Source organism: Furipterus horrens, unplaced genomic scaffold (assembly GCF_987537825.1).
Source record: "Furipterus horrens unplaced genomic scaffold, mFurHor1.1.pri manual_scaffold_1, whole genome shotgun sequence".
In the NCBI taxonomy this organism is placed as follows: Eukaryota; Metazoa; Chordata; class Mammalia; order Chiroptera; family Furipteridae; genus Furipterus; species Furipterus horrens.
In genome coordinates this window covers 146,302,892-146,317,700 of record NW_028327171.1, presented here as the reverse complement: position 1 = coordinate 146,317,700, position 14,809 = coordinate 146,302,892, and the positions used below count along the sequence as shown (strand labels likewise).

The window sequence follows — 14,809 nt, the reverse complement described above, 5'->3', positions numbered from 1 at the left end:
ATGTTTATCGAACAAAGTGACTTTCTCGAAGCTACAGCATTTCTCTTCTTTGACAGCAAAACTGATTAAATCTTCCCAGAGCAAAGTTAGGCAGACCAGATCCCACCTTCCTGGGAGTTACTAAGGTCCAGACTCCAATTCTTGTGTTTCCTTTCCTTATGGTTAAGAAAAAATAAGCAAAAGTGAGACAATTTTGTAGAACAGTTCTCCTGAAGAAACAGCTCTCTTCTTAACTGAGGTTGAAAGATTTCTCACCAGTTTTGGGGATTATCTAATCTAATGGTGAGAGCTCCTGAATTAAATATTTTACTGGTTGTAAATTGAGGGAAACTGGAGTAAATGCAGATGATAGGCATATCAACAAGTAAACCTTCCCTGGCCAGACTGAACGTGACCATTTCAAGACAGAGAATTCTGAGAAAATTGTGTTTGATTACAGTGACATTAGTGGCAAGAGGCATTTCCAAAAAGAGGCTGTAAGTTATGAATTAACAACAGTTCTCTGTGCACTGATTAACTCCTCCATACTCACAATGCCCAGTTTTAAAAAGAACAAATTAAAACGACCTTTCCAGCACTCACTGACACTGCAAACAGTAATATATCCAGTTAGAAATCCAGAGAGGAAAGTTGTATCTGTGGCATATGTGCTGATCTGAGCAATACAGCCTGTTTTTGTTAATCACCCCTGTCAGAAATATAAAATATCCTTATAATAAGTTACACAGCTCTCTGTGCTTCATGAGCAATTCACTGACACAAAAGCTCCAGATTTTACAACAGTTATCAGCACTGTCAGCTAGCTGCTGAGAGTTATTGAGATTAATTTGAGAGGTAAAATATCTCATGCTGCCTTTGAAAGTCATCTGCATAATTGCAGCGCTTTCTAATCACCATCGAAGACCCATAACTACACCAGGAGAAACTGTGGTTCTCTGATCCCCGGTCTGGTAACTAGATGCACAAACTCCCCTTTAGATTCTTCTGGAACAACAGCCCTTAAGCATTGCTGTGGTAAAGAAAAACAAGCCTCCCATCATGCACTGCTCTCTAGCCAGAGACTCATCAGTGATTCTGAAATCATTGGGTTCAGCTGGAACTTCCTTTCCTCGCCCCAGACTTGGATATTTACAAAGTGGTTAATGAAGAAAGAATAAGTAATCACCTGACCATTGCAGCAGACAAGAATGAAAACTGATAGATGTACACTTCTATTCTTGAGCTGGACAAAAAGAGTAATTTTCATCCCACCGAGCTCTGTTGGGGTTACCTTTCATCCCATCTGGGCAGGTGTAAAGTGTGCTTTATGCAGACAAGCCTGGCGTTTGACAGATTTATTGACAAGATCTGCTGGCCAGAGTGCATGCAGGGATACACCATTTGTTTAAAAAGAGAAGAATGTATACCACCAGGTTTGGAATTCTCACTCTTACCAAAGAATTATGAACCGGAAGCAGAGAACCATGAAACCCGCTGGTTCCACTTGTTCAGCAGCGTATAATGTACCTGCTCCTGCATTGCCCGCTGAATCAGGGCCTCATAAACAGACATTGGCTTAGAAGATCATGGCTACAATGTATTAGTATCAGGAGGAAGGTAGTAAAGACATTTCTCAAGTTTCAGGGAAAGCAATTTCAAAAGCAAGGTGAGTTAGCTGCCAGTGTCTACCTGAAGCTGTCTCTCTGCTCTGTGGACAGGGCATAGCTTCAGTCACTTTTGTTTGTCACCTGCTCAAAGGACAGGTAGCACTGTTTAGCCTCATTTGGGAGGTGCGGGAGAGGGTAAAATGATGCAAAACTGACTTTGAGTTAATCTCTCATTGACTTCAAGGTCACAATGGTGACAAAATGCTGTCTTCATTATAATATTTTACAATTGAATAAAGCTTTGATATTATTGGATGATAATAAAGGAAAAAACAAGGAACAATTGTCTGCATGTGGCAGTCTACATAAAAAGGCTGTGTCTGGAAGTCTAATTGCTCCTCAGCCTTTGTATTTAAATCCCTAGCCCCTAATGAAATACAAGTTATTCTCAAGGTTTAACCTCAAGGTATCCTGAATTTAACTGGAGTCAGGGAAATCTTGCTCAGATCCTGAACTTCAGCTTTGATCACCTCAGTTAGGAACTGATTAACCTGAGCAAGTTGCTTAACTTCTTAGAGTCTCAGTTTCCTCATCTATAAATCAGGACAGGAAAATTTATATTTTGGGCCTGTAGTGAGAAGTAAATCATAAGACACAGTGAAAATTAGATGAATTAACTATAAAGTATATTTCATAGTGCCTAGCCTATAGTAAGTGCTCAATAAATGTTAGTTCCCTTATAGTTTTGTTTTGTTTTTTTCACTTTCGATTGTGGCAAAGAAACTCTTGGAAGAAGGAAACAGGACCAGGTAATGTAAAAAGCTGACACCAGTTGAGCTTTCTTGCTGCTCAGGGGGCAGATTTAGCTGAATCACTATCAGTCCTGTAAACAAGCTCTATGTGCCGCCTGCTGAAGGTGTTGTTGCAGGGAAGGTGTAAGGAAGTGCCTGGCACGTGTGAGATTGGTTCACAGAATATGAACCATCTATCCCAACACCTTGCAGATCCCACATCAGAGCTTTCTACTGGTGACTCCCCAAAGGCCCTCCCTCTAAGCCAAAAAGCAATGCATAAGCTGTCTCTGTCCTTGATCACTTACATCCATTTTGTATGTAAAAAGAGCACTCTTGGCTCCCAAAGAAACAAGATTACAGGGAATAAGAGGTGGAAATGGGCAGGTGGAACAGCTAAGGTACCCAGTTAGGACAAATCTCTCTTTCTTGCCAGGACAATAAAAACAGAATCCCATCCAGCTTTGTGAGTTACTCTCTTAGCCAACTGGCTACATGTTTGATGGAAAGAGAGGTTCAACCATGGAAAAATAAAAGCTTTTCCCACCAAATGGAGAGTGGTTGGAAATGCATTTGAAGAAAACTGCCATTGTGGCGTTCCAGGCTTGTCCTCTCCTGGTGGCGCCCACTGATCAACTGCCTCAGCTCACAGGCTCGCGGGCCATTTCTCTTGCCACCGATGCTGCAGGTTTCACCTGCAATCTGAAATGCCAGGCTGTGCATTTGGTTCCTCATCTCCCCTCATGTAATAACTGAAACATCACTTTTCACGCTCTAGAAAATGCAAACATAGCTGAATTGAAGCACTTCAAATCCTCCTGAGCAATTCAACTAAAAAGGAAAGCAGATGGGACATTTCAAAGTAAGGGTGGTTGGATGTCTTTGGGCATGGGGATGGAAGGTGTGTGTGGGGTGGGGGGGGGTCTCTTTTTAGGAGAGTTGCTGTTGGTTTAAAACGTAGGTGCTAGCCTAATTTTAAAGTTTACAACATGTGCATCTTACATGACTGCATGTGACATCTTCAGTCATAATAACACTGTCCTCTGAAGAAGCTAGGCCATAACTGTCATACCAGGATGTACGTAGCTACCAGGCATGTCCTGTCAACTGCCCGTAGTCACCTGATTAGCCTTAATGCCCCACCAAAGCCAAAAATAGGACATAGTTTGGAAGTGACTCAAATGGTTAAAGAAAAAATGTCAGTACAGTTGACCCTTGAACAAAATGGGTTTGAATGGCACAGGGCCATGTATACATGAATTTAAAAAACAAAACAAAACAAAACAAAAAACTGTAAATGTATTTTCTCTTTCTTATGCTTTTCTTAATAACATTTTCTTTTCTCTAGTGCACTTTATTGTAAGAATACCGTATTGTAATAATACATGTAACATACAAAATATGTGCTAATCAATTGTTTATGTTATTGGTAAGGTTTCTGGTCAACAACAGTCTATTATTAGTGAAGTTTTGGGGGAGTCAAAGTTGTACATGGATTTTCAGCTGCACAGGGAATCAGCGTCTGTAACCCCTGAGATCTTCAAGGGTCGAGTGTAGTTAACACAACCAAGTGCAAGCCACAGGCCCAGGAGTCAGGAGGTCATGGTAGCAGGCAGAGGGCCTCAAACAAGCTGAGTTGGAGTCCAGGCATAGGCCACTCATCAACAGAGGCTTTATTTCTTTCTTTGAATGATCTTTCATCCTTTCTAAAGCTAATCATCAACTCCTTAAACAGCAAGGCCCAGCTCAAATTCTACTTGTCCACGATCTCTCCACCAGGCAGCTATCTGATCTCTTGGATGAACTTTTACTAGGTATTATCTATTATGCTGTTTTTACACAATTCCACCTTTATTATACAAGTAATATAATTACACATGTATACATTCATATTATCAACAGTATTATAATTATATATCTCTTTCTTTCACTAGACTATAAACTTTTGAAGGCAGGAACCATGTCCCATATATTGAGCACCATACTAAACACTGAAGATTCATAAATAAATATCTCTTTAAAGTTTAATAAGGTGCAGATTAGTAAGCAATTGGTTTGTGAGCAAGTAGAAAAGAAGTAATTAGTAAAGTCTAAGGATGGGTAGACTGAAGTAAACTATAGCCAAACCTCTCTTTCCTTTTGTGACATGGTTACCAGGTTATTAAATCTACAGAATTCCATATATGGCCTGGATTTGAGCAAGGCAATACATAAAATTTCTGTATCATTGTCAGAATGATGGCAAATCATGAGCTATCAAATAATGTTTTTTAATAGATGAGCCTCAACCCTAAACAGTCTGTCTTTACTTATGCTGTTCAACATTTTTATCAACTACTTGAATAAAGATAAGAAGGTTTCCTACGAAACCTAATGAGGGCATAAATCCAGGAAAGACAACTATTACATTTCATAACAGAATCAAGATTGGTAAAAAGACTTCTCAAATTACAGTATCAAGCTGAATTCAACACAATATTAAATATAAAGTTTTGCATTCAAATTATCAAGGGTACAGGCACAGAATAACCAAGACCTTGCTAGAGATAAATTAGTATATATGAATTTTATAGTAATTAAAAACACCATGTCAGACATATGTATGGGTGTATGTGTGCATGTGTGTGTGTTCCCCTTCTCAGGTCTGATCACCTTTGGTATTTAAGATTCACTTCTAATTAGGAGGCTTACAGAACCATATACCCAGGATGATGAGAGATCTAAAGACTCTGCCTTATTTATAATATTTGAGAGAGCTACACCTGTTTACCCAGAGAAATGAAAACTTTGGTGGAAAAAGGGGAAAACTGAGAGTTATACTGCACTTGATAACTTTTCAGGTACTCAGAGAGGAGAAAGTTACCTCCGGAGATAAGAAAGAGGCAAGAGACTCATTTGGGATCAAGTTTCAAAAGGCCCAACAAGGGAATGGGCTGCCTGAGAGCAAGGAGCACAGCACAATGGAATTATTCAAGGAGAGGATGGATGAGCAACCACCCATGTGGATGTGTCAAATGGATTTCTGTACTTGGAGATCAGGATCCTTGAAGGCAAGGACCCTGAAGCCCCTTTCAATTCTATGGTCTTCATTGGCGTTGATGGTGGAGGGACCAGAGGAGCAGGAAATGGACAGCTCAAATCACACAGTTGCACCACTGACCTTGGCACAACCATTTGCTGCATCAACTCAGACTTGGAATCACCTACCTGGAAAGAGTTTGCTCTTACAAACCCACACGTGGCTGAGTAGCTTTTATGGCTCACAATGACCAGCCTGAGTGCATGCCCTGCTGTTAACACCTTAATGCAAGTACAGAGAAAATGAGGCCAAAATAAGCAGAAAAGGCAAAGACAGGGGAAAATGGGCCTGTGGACTGTAAAGTGGGGAGCCTGGGTTGAAGACAATTCAGAATGGAGAGCGGTAATCGCAATGTGGTGGGTTCTCACACAGATCACTGGCTTTTACTGCAGATCCCGGGACTAAACCCACAGAGAAAGTTTCAGTGTGGAGTACAGCACAGCCACTTCCTCTTCACTCCAACAGCTCCAATGTTCTCATAGCTCCAAAGAGTGGAGACGGCACTGAAAAGAATATTTTCTCTTATTCAAAACCTTTCCCTCTGATCCTTGTGTTACTGAAAACATGGATTTCTTGAGTCCCCCTTTCCCTATGCCCCTATCACACCCCATCCCCAACAACAATAAAAACAGGCTGGGGATATAGGACCAAAAAAAATCAGACTGTAAAAAGCCTTCCTGTATGGAATGAGAAAAACAGAATTCCCATTCATGAGTTATAAAACCTGAAAGGTGAGGGGAATTTTATAGACCCAGAAAGTGATGAAATGAAGAGAAAGACTTCAAGTCCACCCAAAAAGTGATAAAATTTTTTATTTATATTTTAGTTGTGGAAAAGAAAATAAATCATTAAAATGACTTTCAGAATGCCTCAAGGATAAGGGCATTGTGTAGGTCTTGGCTATAAATGTTGTCGAGAGTGATAAAAGAGTTGGTTTTGCTTCCTTAGCATTCGTCTGGGTTGAGGCTTCCTATTCCAATGCAGGAATCATGCCTGCCACAGGGCATGCATTGTCGCCTTTCCACGCAGGTCCTGCCCAAGACACCCAGAGCGGCTCTCTCACCTACACCCAGGTTTCCATCTAACACGGACCTTACAGACTTGCCATCAAACCACCAGGGCTTCGGATCTCAATTTGTTTTATTTTCATGGTTACTAGTTATTTCATGGTTACTAGTTATTTCATATTTACCTGCTTATAAATTGGTTTTACATGTGTGTGTTTTTGTTCTTATTTTTCTTAGTCCTCGGAATTCAACATGGAGAAAGCAAGGTTCCTGCCCCAAGGAAGTCAGTCTACAGACTAAAGGGCCCTGGATTAATTCTGATGTTGTTTAATGATGTATTTCAAGTGCCTGACTATTGAGAAAGGTGACAGGGTAGCTGTTATAAAACCAACTGTTGATTTTATTTAAACCTGAGAAGGATTAGCTAAGAATTTGTAAAAGTGGTAGGATTTTCGGCGAACCTGCAAACTTGCATCCAGCATTTTGCTTTGAATATTTTCTTTTTATTTTCTGCACGTCAAGCCTTCCCATGAGCATGTGATGGCTCAACTAAATCTCAAAAGACAGCTCCCATTCAAAACTAACTTCCTCTAGATCTGTGACACATAAAAACATTAAGAACCCGGAAGTAAACTGAACTTTGGAATGAACTGGAACTAAACACATGTGCCAATCAATATTGCTCTCTGCATCTGCTTGTACGTTCAGTCTTATATTTGTCCTCCAAATCATATACAATAGGACTCAAGAAGAGTACTCAGAACAGTGGCATGATAGGGGACAGGTAGGATTTGTAAACGGAAGCAACTCCAGCTACCTTTCCACAGTACCCATCTATGGTGGCACATGTCTCCTTAAGTGTCAAGGCTCTCTCAGCACCATCACAAGGACAAAGTCTTAAAGGGGCTTTACTAAGATCCCCACTGAATACTCAGTGCTCAACACCTGCAGCACTAAGAAGGTCCAGATCCCCATTCATTTTCATAGCCATTCCCTCCCCCTTTAGCTCAGCACTAGGCAGGTTGGAGGGTCTGGTTACTTATATCATCATTCTGCATTGACCATGAAGATGGCCACTTTTGACCATGCCGGACAACACAATTTCCCAAGTGAGCCATGGCTCCATGGCCAAGGCATGTTTTTGTAATTCATATTACTAAACAACAGCCTTGGCCCTAGAGGCCATTGCCTGGAGATTCTAATTCAGCTGAAACCAATATGAGCAAGCCTGGATGACTCACCGGGAACGGAAATGATGGGTTGAGTGATTGTTCTCTTGAAGTCACTAGCTGGGTAAAAGCAGTTGCTCATGACCTGACGGGACAGGTTTCTCAGGCTGGCCGAGACAAAACAAATAAATCAATGTCACTTTCCTCCCTAACTTCTTAAAACTCTATATTTAAAATCTTCATTTCAGCTCATAAGTCGAGGAAAACTATCCACAGAACTATGCATTTGGCCTCTGGTGATAATAGGAAGCGATGAGGTAGGGTAGGAATAGCTGAGAGGACATTTCAATGGAAAGCAATCCCATAGGAACACCGCCTGGTTCTCTGCTCTTGGTCACTGCCTCAGTTATTTAAGGAATCCATAAAGCTCATACAATGACTTATTCTAACAGGGTAAGCACACACATTAGCAAGAGAAAGTTGAAAGACTTGAAAATTGAAAACCTTTCCCTTTTAAAGTCAAAATCAATCTCAGGAGCAAATCCACGAATGCATTAGGAATTCTCATTTCCTAATTAATCTGAATCTCTGAGATTTTCCATATTGCACTACTCTGATTGACCCTTTGGGGGCAGATATGTTAAAGTATTCTTTCCTTGCAATTACTAGCAAAATAAGTTCTGAAGAGATAATTCACAGTCCAATGAATACAAATAACAGTCCTGTATTATCCTCATCAAACTTGCTAAGAGACTCAATCTTAATTATTCCCACTACAAAATGATCATAATGTGATGTGATAGAGGTGAGAACACTAAAATGGCAACCATATTACAAAATGTAAATGTATCAAATAAAATTCATACAATGCTATGTCGTGTCGTCGGCAGCCGTCCGTCTCGAGAGACGATGGCGTAGCTTCTTAAGAGTCTATCTGCACCGCCGAGAATGGCTGTGCAGTCCAACTCGGGAGTGACACGGTATCTGTCTCCTCCCGTGTTGAATCGACATCTTGTGATGACGCTGGAGTGTCCTCTCCAGTGAAGCTGAAGCTACAGAGCCTGGGCAGGGTGATATGGAGGGTCTGCTGTTGCCCATGCAGCAGACCCCCCCTCTCTTCGCAGCTGAAGGGTCCAAGGGAAAGACGGAGTCAATACAGCTTGGCTTCAGGTGCGCCACAGGAGTTGCCGGTGTTGACTACAACGTCAAACCGCCTTAGGGACTCCGGCTCCGGATTTTCTGTTGGGGTTTACTCCCTTAGCCTTTCCCCTGAAGAGGTATGCCGCAAGGCAACGGAGGTTTTTTGGAGTCAGAGTTTTCCTTCTCTGATGTGCCCTGACTGGAAGATCGAACCAGCGACACTTAGCTCGCAGGCTGATGCTCAATCCACTGAGCCAAACCAGCCAGGGTCAATGCTATGTATATATCAAATATATTTCAATAAAAAACTTTAAATACTGTTAATTACAAATTTAGTACATACTACCAAAAATTTAGGAAATATAGAAAATAAACTAATTTAATAGATGGCAAGTAACTATTCTACGTTATTTCCTCTATTAGAATTCTGTTGGATGACAGCTAAGTAGGTTTATGCCATGTGTGATTCTGGCAACAATATGACTGGATATATTGCTGAGGCTCTGAAATAAACTTAAGTAAAAAGGCTTGTCGACACACCTGATCAAAGCATACCTGAGGTTTAAATACAAAAGAGAAGCTAGACCCCTATGATCAGAGCACATGCTGCCAATGACACTGTCTGAACACATTCGCTGTCCGTTTAGTGTTGCCCCACAGGGGGGTAAACACAGATCTAGCATCTCAGATTTAACCACCTTTGCCCTTTTTATCCTAGCAGGGACCCATGTTTTGAGAACAGAAGGAAACACAGCTAATAAGTAGACAGGACTAGCTGTTCACGGGTGAAGCATGGCAGCGATCGTGGTGAGAACAGCGGGATCGTGCAGAGCCGTGTCATGCTTAGACACAGAAGACGCTTTCATCTCTCTTCTAGGAAGACTTCCTGAAGGTGAAATTTTGAGAGCTGCCTAAGGATAAATTGGAAATGCTCTGCTTTCCTTGGGTTACTGAAAACAACTTTTCAAGAAAGAGCCGCTGAGGACTAAACGAAAGCCACTCCAGTGCCAGTTACTGGGGGCCGGGAGCTGACGGCTGAATGTGCAGGTGCGTAAACGGGAATTCTAACCATTTAAAATGCCTTCTCCAGTTCAGCCTTCTTTGCCTAGAGCCAACCTGGAGCAAAGCTATTTTTTTTAATTTCCTTCTGTGTTTATTGTTAAGCAATCCCCTTCACTGCTTAAAAAGGAGGGGCTTACACAAACTTTCAGGTATTGTCCTTCTCCAATATTGGTCATAAAATCAACAAGAAAGGGGAACAATAAACCCAGCAGCCATAGGGTGGGTCAAAACTGCAGCGAATTCAAGGAAATACCGTGTCTGAATGGTTCTCTCTGGACATAGGGCAAATACACCTCCCCCTCGGGAGGCACAAGGACTTCTGTGTGCACTCAGGACCCTGTGGTGAGCCACAGTTTCCAAAGCACACAGTCACCCAGTGCACCACTGACCAGAGGCACCGCTGCCTCTCCGCTCTCTTCCCTTCTCTCTCACAGACTCCTGTCCTGCTCCTGAGCACTCCCAGGGCCCCAGACAGGCAGTGTTAGCCAAGGCAAAGGCAAACTAGTACCGATGACTGCAAATCAAAGGTGTGGGCTGGGGCAGTCCTGGGTGACCAAGCAGGAGGGGGTGAAAGGGGCATGGCCAGCTGGCCACATCCATCACAAGCAGCAATTATGTTTATGGGGGAAAGAACAGCCCCATAGGCCTGAGGACACAAAGGAAGCTTCCGGCCTGTGTTCTGTCCTTTAATTCTGTCCTAAAGGCAGGCTGAGTAGTCAGTGCAGCACTGTTTGGAGACTCTGCTGTAGAGACTTGCCTGTCTGGTTTTCCTAACTATAGCAGGGGATAAACTGTCCCAGCTGGTTTGAATAAGAAGAAAAGGAAGCAAGCATCAGAAAAGAAATAAGTACTTCATGTAGGCAGGACAGGATTATAAACTCTTCAAGATTAGCTGAAGTAAAAGATTAAAAAGGTAACAGAGTTTCCACTAGTACAAGAAAAACATTCCTGGGATTTCTTGCTTGGCAATTAAAAAACCCAGACTTGCCCTGACCAGTGTGGCTCAGTTGGTTGGGTGTCGTCCCACAAAGCAGAAGGTCGTGGGTTCAGTTCCTGGTCAGGACACATGCCTGGGTTGTGGGTTCAGTCCCCAGTCAGGGTGTGTATGAGAGGAACCAATCGATGTTTCTATCTCACATAGATGTTTCTCTCCTTCTCTGTCTCCCTCCCTCCCCCTCTCTAAAAACAAATAAAATATTAAAAAAAAACCAGAAGGAAAGAAAGGGAGGAGGGGAGGGAGGGAGGAAGAAAGAAATCTGGCCTTCAGAGAAGTTGCTGGGTGGGGAGGTGATGGGAGGGGAGGGGAGGAAAGGGCAGCACATGTCCCCCTGTAGCCCTATGTTCTGCCCTCTCCGGTGGGGCTGTTCACGGCCAGACTGCTTTGCCTCCAGCTCAGATTCTAGCTGGAGATCACATTAGGGAGAACATGTAGTTTCTTATGGATACGAAAGTTGTGACAGAAACCTCCCAGCAGCAGGAACGGTCACTGAGTTAACATAGGAGGACAAGGATGACAGAAGGCAGCGGCTAGCTGGCTAGTGGAGGAGCTAAGAGACAACAATGGGATTTGATGGAGAAGAGATACCAGGTGGCTGGAATGACTGCCCGTAAGTCTTAGACTGCTGGTCTCTCCCCGTTCCTAGCACTAAATGCAAAGTCCTGACTCCAATACATGCCTCGCACCCCTGAAACTGAGGAAGGGGCTGTGGGTCCATTACTAAGTCACAGGTGCCAGGGGTCCCTCCATCCATGGCTGCAAGGGTGACCTTATAAATGTCAGGTTAAATGTCACTTTCCTTAGATAAACCACCTAGCACTACCTGGAGAATGGACTGATTTTAGTTCCACAAATGCTGTATAAAGTAGGCTATTAACCCACCCTTAAACAAAAAGCTAAATAACCACAACATTTTCTTTGGAGCTGAGGCTTGCTGATGACCTGAAGCCAAGAAGAAGGGACGCTATCTGAAAGGTTAGAGAGGACATAATGAAATATTCTCATTCTTCACTCAGCAAAAGAGCGGAGGAACACCATGACAATGACCGTGACCACCAACATCACCAGACACACCTGCACATTTACACCCAGGAAAACTTCTCTCTAGTGTGTGGGATCACAAGTGTCTTTATTATCTCCAATTAGTATCTCCTACAATGTGACCCAGCCACATTTTGGTCACAGGGTGAACTCAAAAAGGCTTCATGTCCTTCTCCAAACAGCCAATCCCCCTGCCTCTCAAAAAATGACATGGTCCAAGAGAGAACTCTGCTAAGAATCAGGAAGAATTAGTTTCCACTGACTTGAGAGGCATTTGGTGTTAATGCACAGACCCGGGTGCCAGTGCGCCTGGGTGGAATCTCAGGTCTGCCGCTTTAGACCTTTATGACGTTGGGGGAAGTTATCTAGCCTCTCTGTGCCTCAGTTTTCTCACCTATAAAATGAGGGTAAAAATAGTACCTACCTCCTCGTAAGATTTTATAATGACCAAATGCATTATGATATGTAAAGAACTTACAACAGTGCTTGGCATAGAGTAAGAACAATATTATTATTTGTTGTTATTATTACTATCTTTATTATTATATTCTGGAGTATGCTACAGAAGACATCTGTTTTCCAGACTCCTCTCAGATGGGCTTGACAACACCATCTCTACTCCAGAATAGCTTAAAAGCAAAATAAAACAAAATAAAGTAATTTCGGATTGCTTTCCTATCCAAGATAAGAGCCTGTGATAAATGTTAAGTGGCCATAAGTTCTTTGCAGCTATTGCATTAATGGATGAAGTCTATTTCAACTTCCTCCCCTGTGGGCTGACCTTAGCCATTCTTTGACCAATAGAACGTACAGTTTCCACTCATGTCACCTTGCTGGCAGCTCTGTCGTGCGAAGGAGCCTGAGCTAGCCTATTGGAGAATAAAAGCAAATGACAGAGATGAGTTATCCCAGCTGAGGTCTCCTAGACCAACTGCCTCCCAGGTTCCAGCTGAATAAACGGCAACACGAGTGATCCTAGGAGGGGACTGGCAGAACCCGGCTCAAACTGCGGACCCACAGAATCATGAGCAAAGAAAATGGTTGTTGCTTTAAGAAACTAAATTTGGGGTGGTTTATTATTACGCAGCAAGAGATAACTGCTACAGAGCCCTAAACAAATGAGGGGTTTTTAATCAGTAGCATTTCAAACACCACCACCACCCCCAAGTGAAACCAGGCCCTTTGTCTCAGCCAACAGGTCTACCAACCACCACATGGTGCTTCCAAGCTCTCATCTCACCCACCTAGTAGCCCCCCAGTGGGGCCACCATTGTTGGCATATTAACTTGGGAAAGCTAAGACTAGTTAATGATCAAATCTGGAGAGAAGGAGGCAAGCTTTCTGCACCAAGGTAGAGCCAAATTAGGTCTTTGCAGAGGGAGGGGATGTGGGAATACATGATTTTGTTCCTTTTAGTCTGTGAGGACTCTGGGGCCAGAAATGGCAAGATTTGGCCTCCTTGGAAGTAGCTTTATACCATGGGTCTTAAGTATTGCACAATGAAGTACACAGATACCATCAAGGAGTGAGCAAACCAATTCAAGGTCAGCATCTCCAGGTGAGAATCTGGGGAAGCCAGTCAGAACCTATCTTGGAGCCCCGATAAGTGGCTCCAAGAATACAGGAAGTCCCAAACACCTTCATTTTTTCTGCTATTCACAGCAAGAAAATTATACATTGCAAGCTTTGATTTTTCTGTCACCTAAGCAAAGACCCCATAGTAGGCACAATACAGGGGGGGGAAGAAAACAAGTTCCAGAGATCAGTGTTCTTTCATCTGCAACATGCGGGAAGAATTGATAATCATCTTGGTAGGAAAATCACTCTGAAATATGTTATGAGAAATTTTGGAGGCTTAAAAGTCCCTGTCTATTAAAAACAAACTCACTACATCTAAAGGAAACAATCTCATTGATCTGATAAGTTGGATCAGCCATAGTGCTAAAGGTTCTTAGACCAAGACCAGTAGCATCTGTCATGCACATATTTGTTTGTTCATCTCCTATTTGTTGAGCACGTACTTTGTACTGTCTATTCTGTGGGGTGTGGACACAGAGAGATAGCTGGGGGCCACAAAAGTGGGGATGGCAAGAATTATAGAAAAGTAGCTAAGACACTTCACCTTGGAAGGGTTCACAGGTCTGGCCATCTTGAAACACTAAATTTTCTGCTAGCAACCCAGATTAACCCAGTTGGGCCTCACCCAAATCCCTGCATCAATTGCAACTGATCAGGTTATAAATCAAGAGATTTCAGAAAACTCCTGATTTCATGGAATTATAGAGCTGATGAGATGTAAGTGGACCACAAAGATGCAGAACTGAAATAGTTTACCCAAGGTCTTGCCACTAGTTTCAGTACAGAGCCACCCGTGGGTCTCCTGGGCTTCAGGCGAGCAGGACTGCTGCTGAATCCCACAGAGACCCCGCTCAAGATACGAGGTGTTTACGATGTGGGGGGGGGGGCATTGACAACCCTATAATTCCACTCCAAATGTCAGCAGACAGAAATTGGCTATCCAGTACAGTGGGCAGAAGCTCTGCACTGCCCACAGGGGAGCAACTCAAAGATACAACTCCTTGTGGAATAAACATAAGAGCCCTCTGACCATGTACAGCATGCATTCAAATAGGCTTATGAAGCAAAGGCACAAGAAAATACCTGTTAACTTTAAAATTCAAAAATTATACACATAGAAACTATGTGAACAAACTATACACAAGGGAAAAGGCAACAGCAAAACACACTAACGTGTTCATGACTTAAAGAGTGGGCATCTTTTAAAACTGGGTGATTTTTAATCTTCATTATATTCTCTATAAGCCGAATACTCTTTCACAATCTTGAACTACAGTATTCCCTCCCTTATAGCGGGTATTACGTTCTAGACCCCCCCCCCCCCATGTTAGGTGAAAATCCACGAAGTAGGAACCTTAC

At 42.7% G+C, this 14,809-nt stretch overlaps 1 protein-coding gene across 12 annotated transcripts in view; it reads right to left on the bottom strand.

Annotated features, from left to right (window-relative positions):
* Window positions 1-14,809, bottom strand: part of LYPD6B (LY6/PLAUR domain containing 6B) — a 156,941-nt gene that overhangs the window by 33,481 nt on the left and 108,651 nt on the right. For 3 of the 12 annotated variants that reach the window (XM_090279611.1, XM_090279609.1, XM_090279610.1), the window contains one exon: window positions 7,705-7,799. The exons of the other annotated variants lie outside the window; for them this stretch is intronic. In XM_090279611.1, the coding sequence (XP_090135737.1) occupies window positions 7,705-7,799 (95 nt within the window). The remainder of the gene's footprint in view (window positions 1-7,704; window positions 7,800-14,809) is intronic. 12 annotated transcript variants of the gene reach the window in all.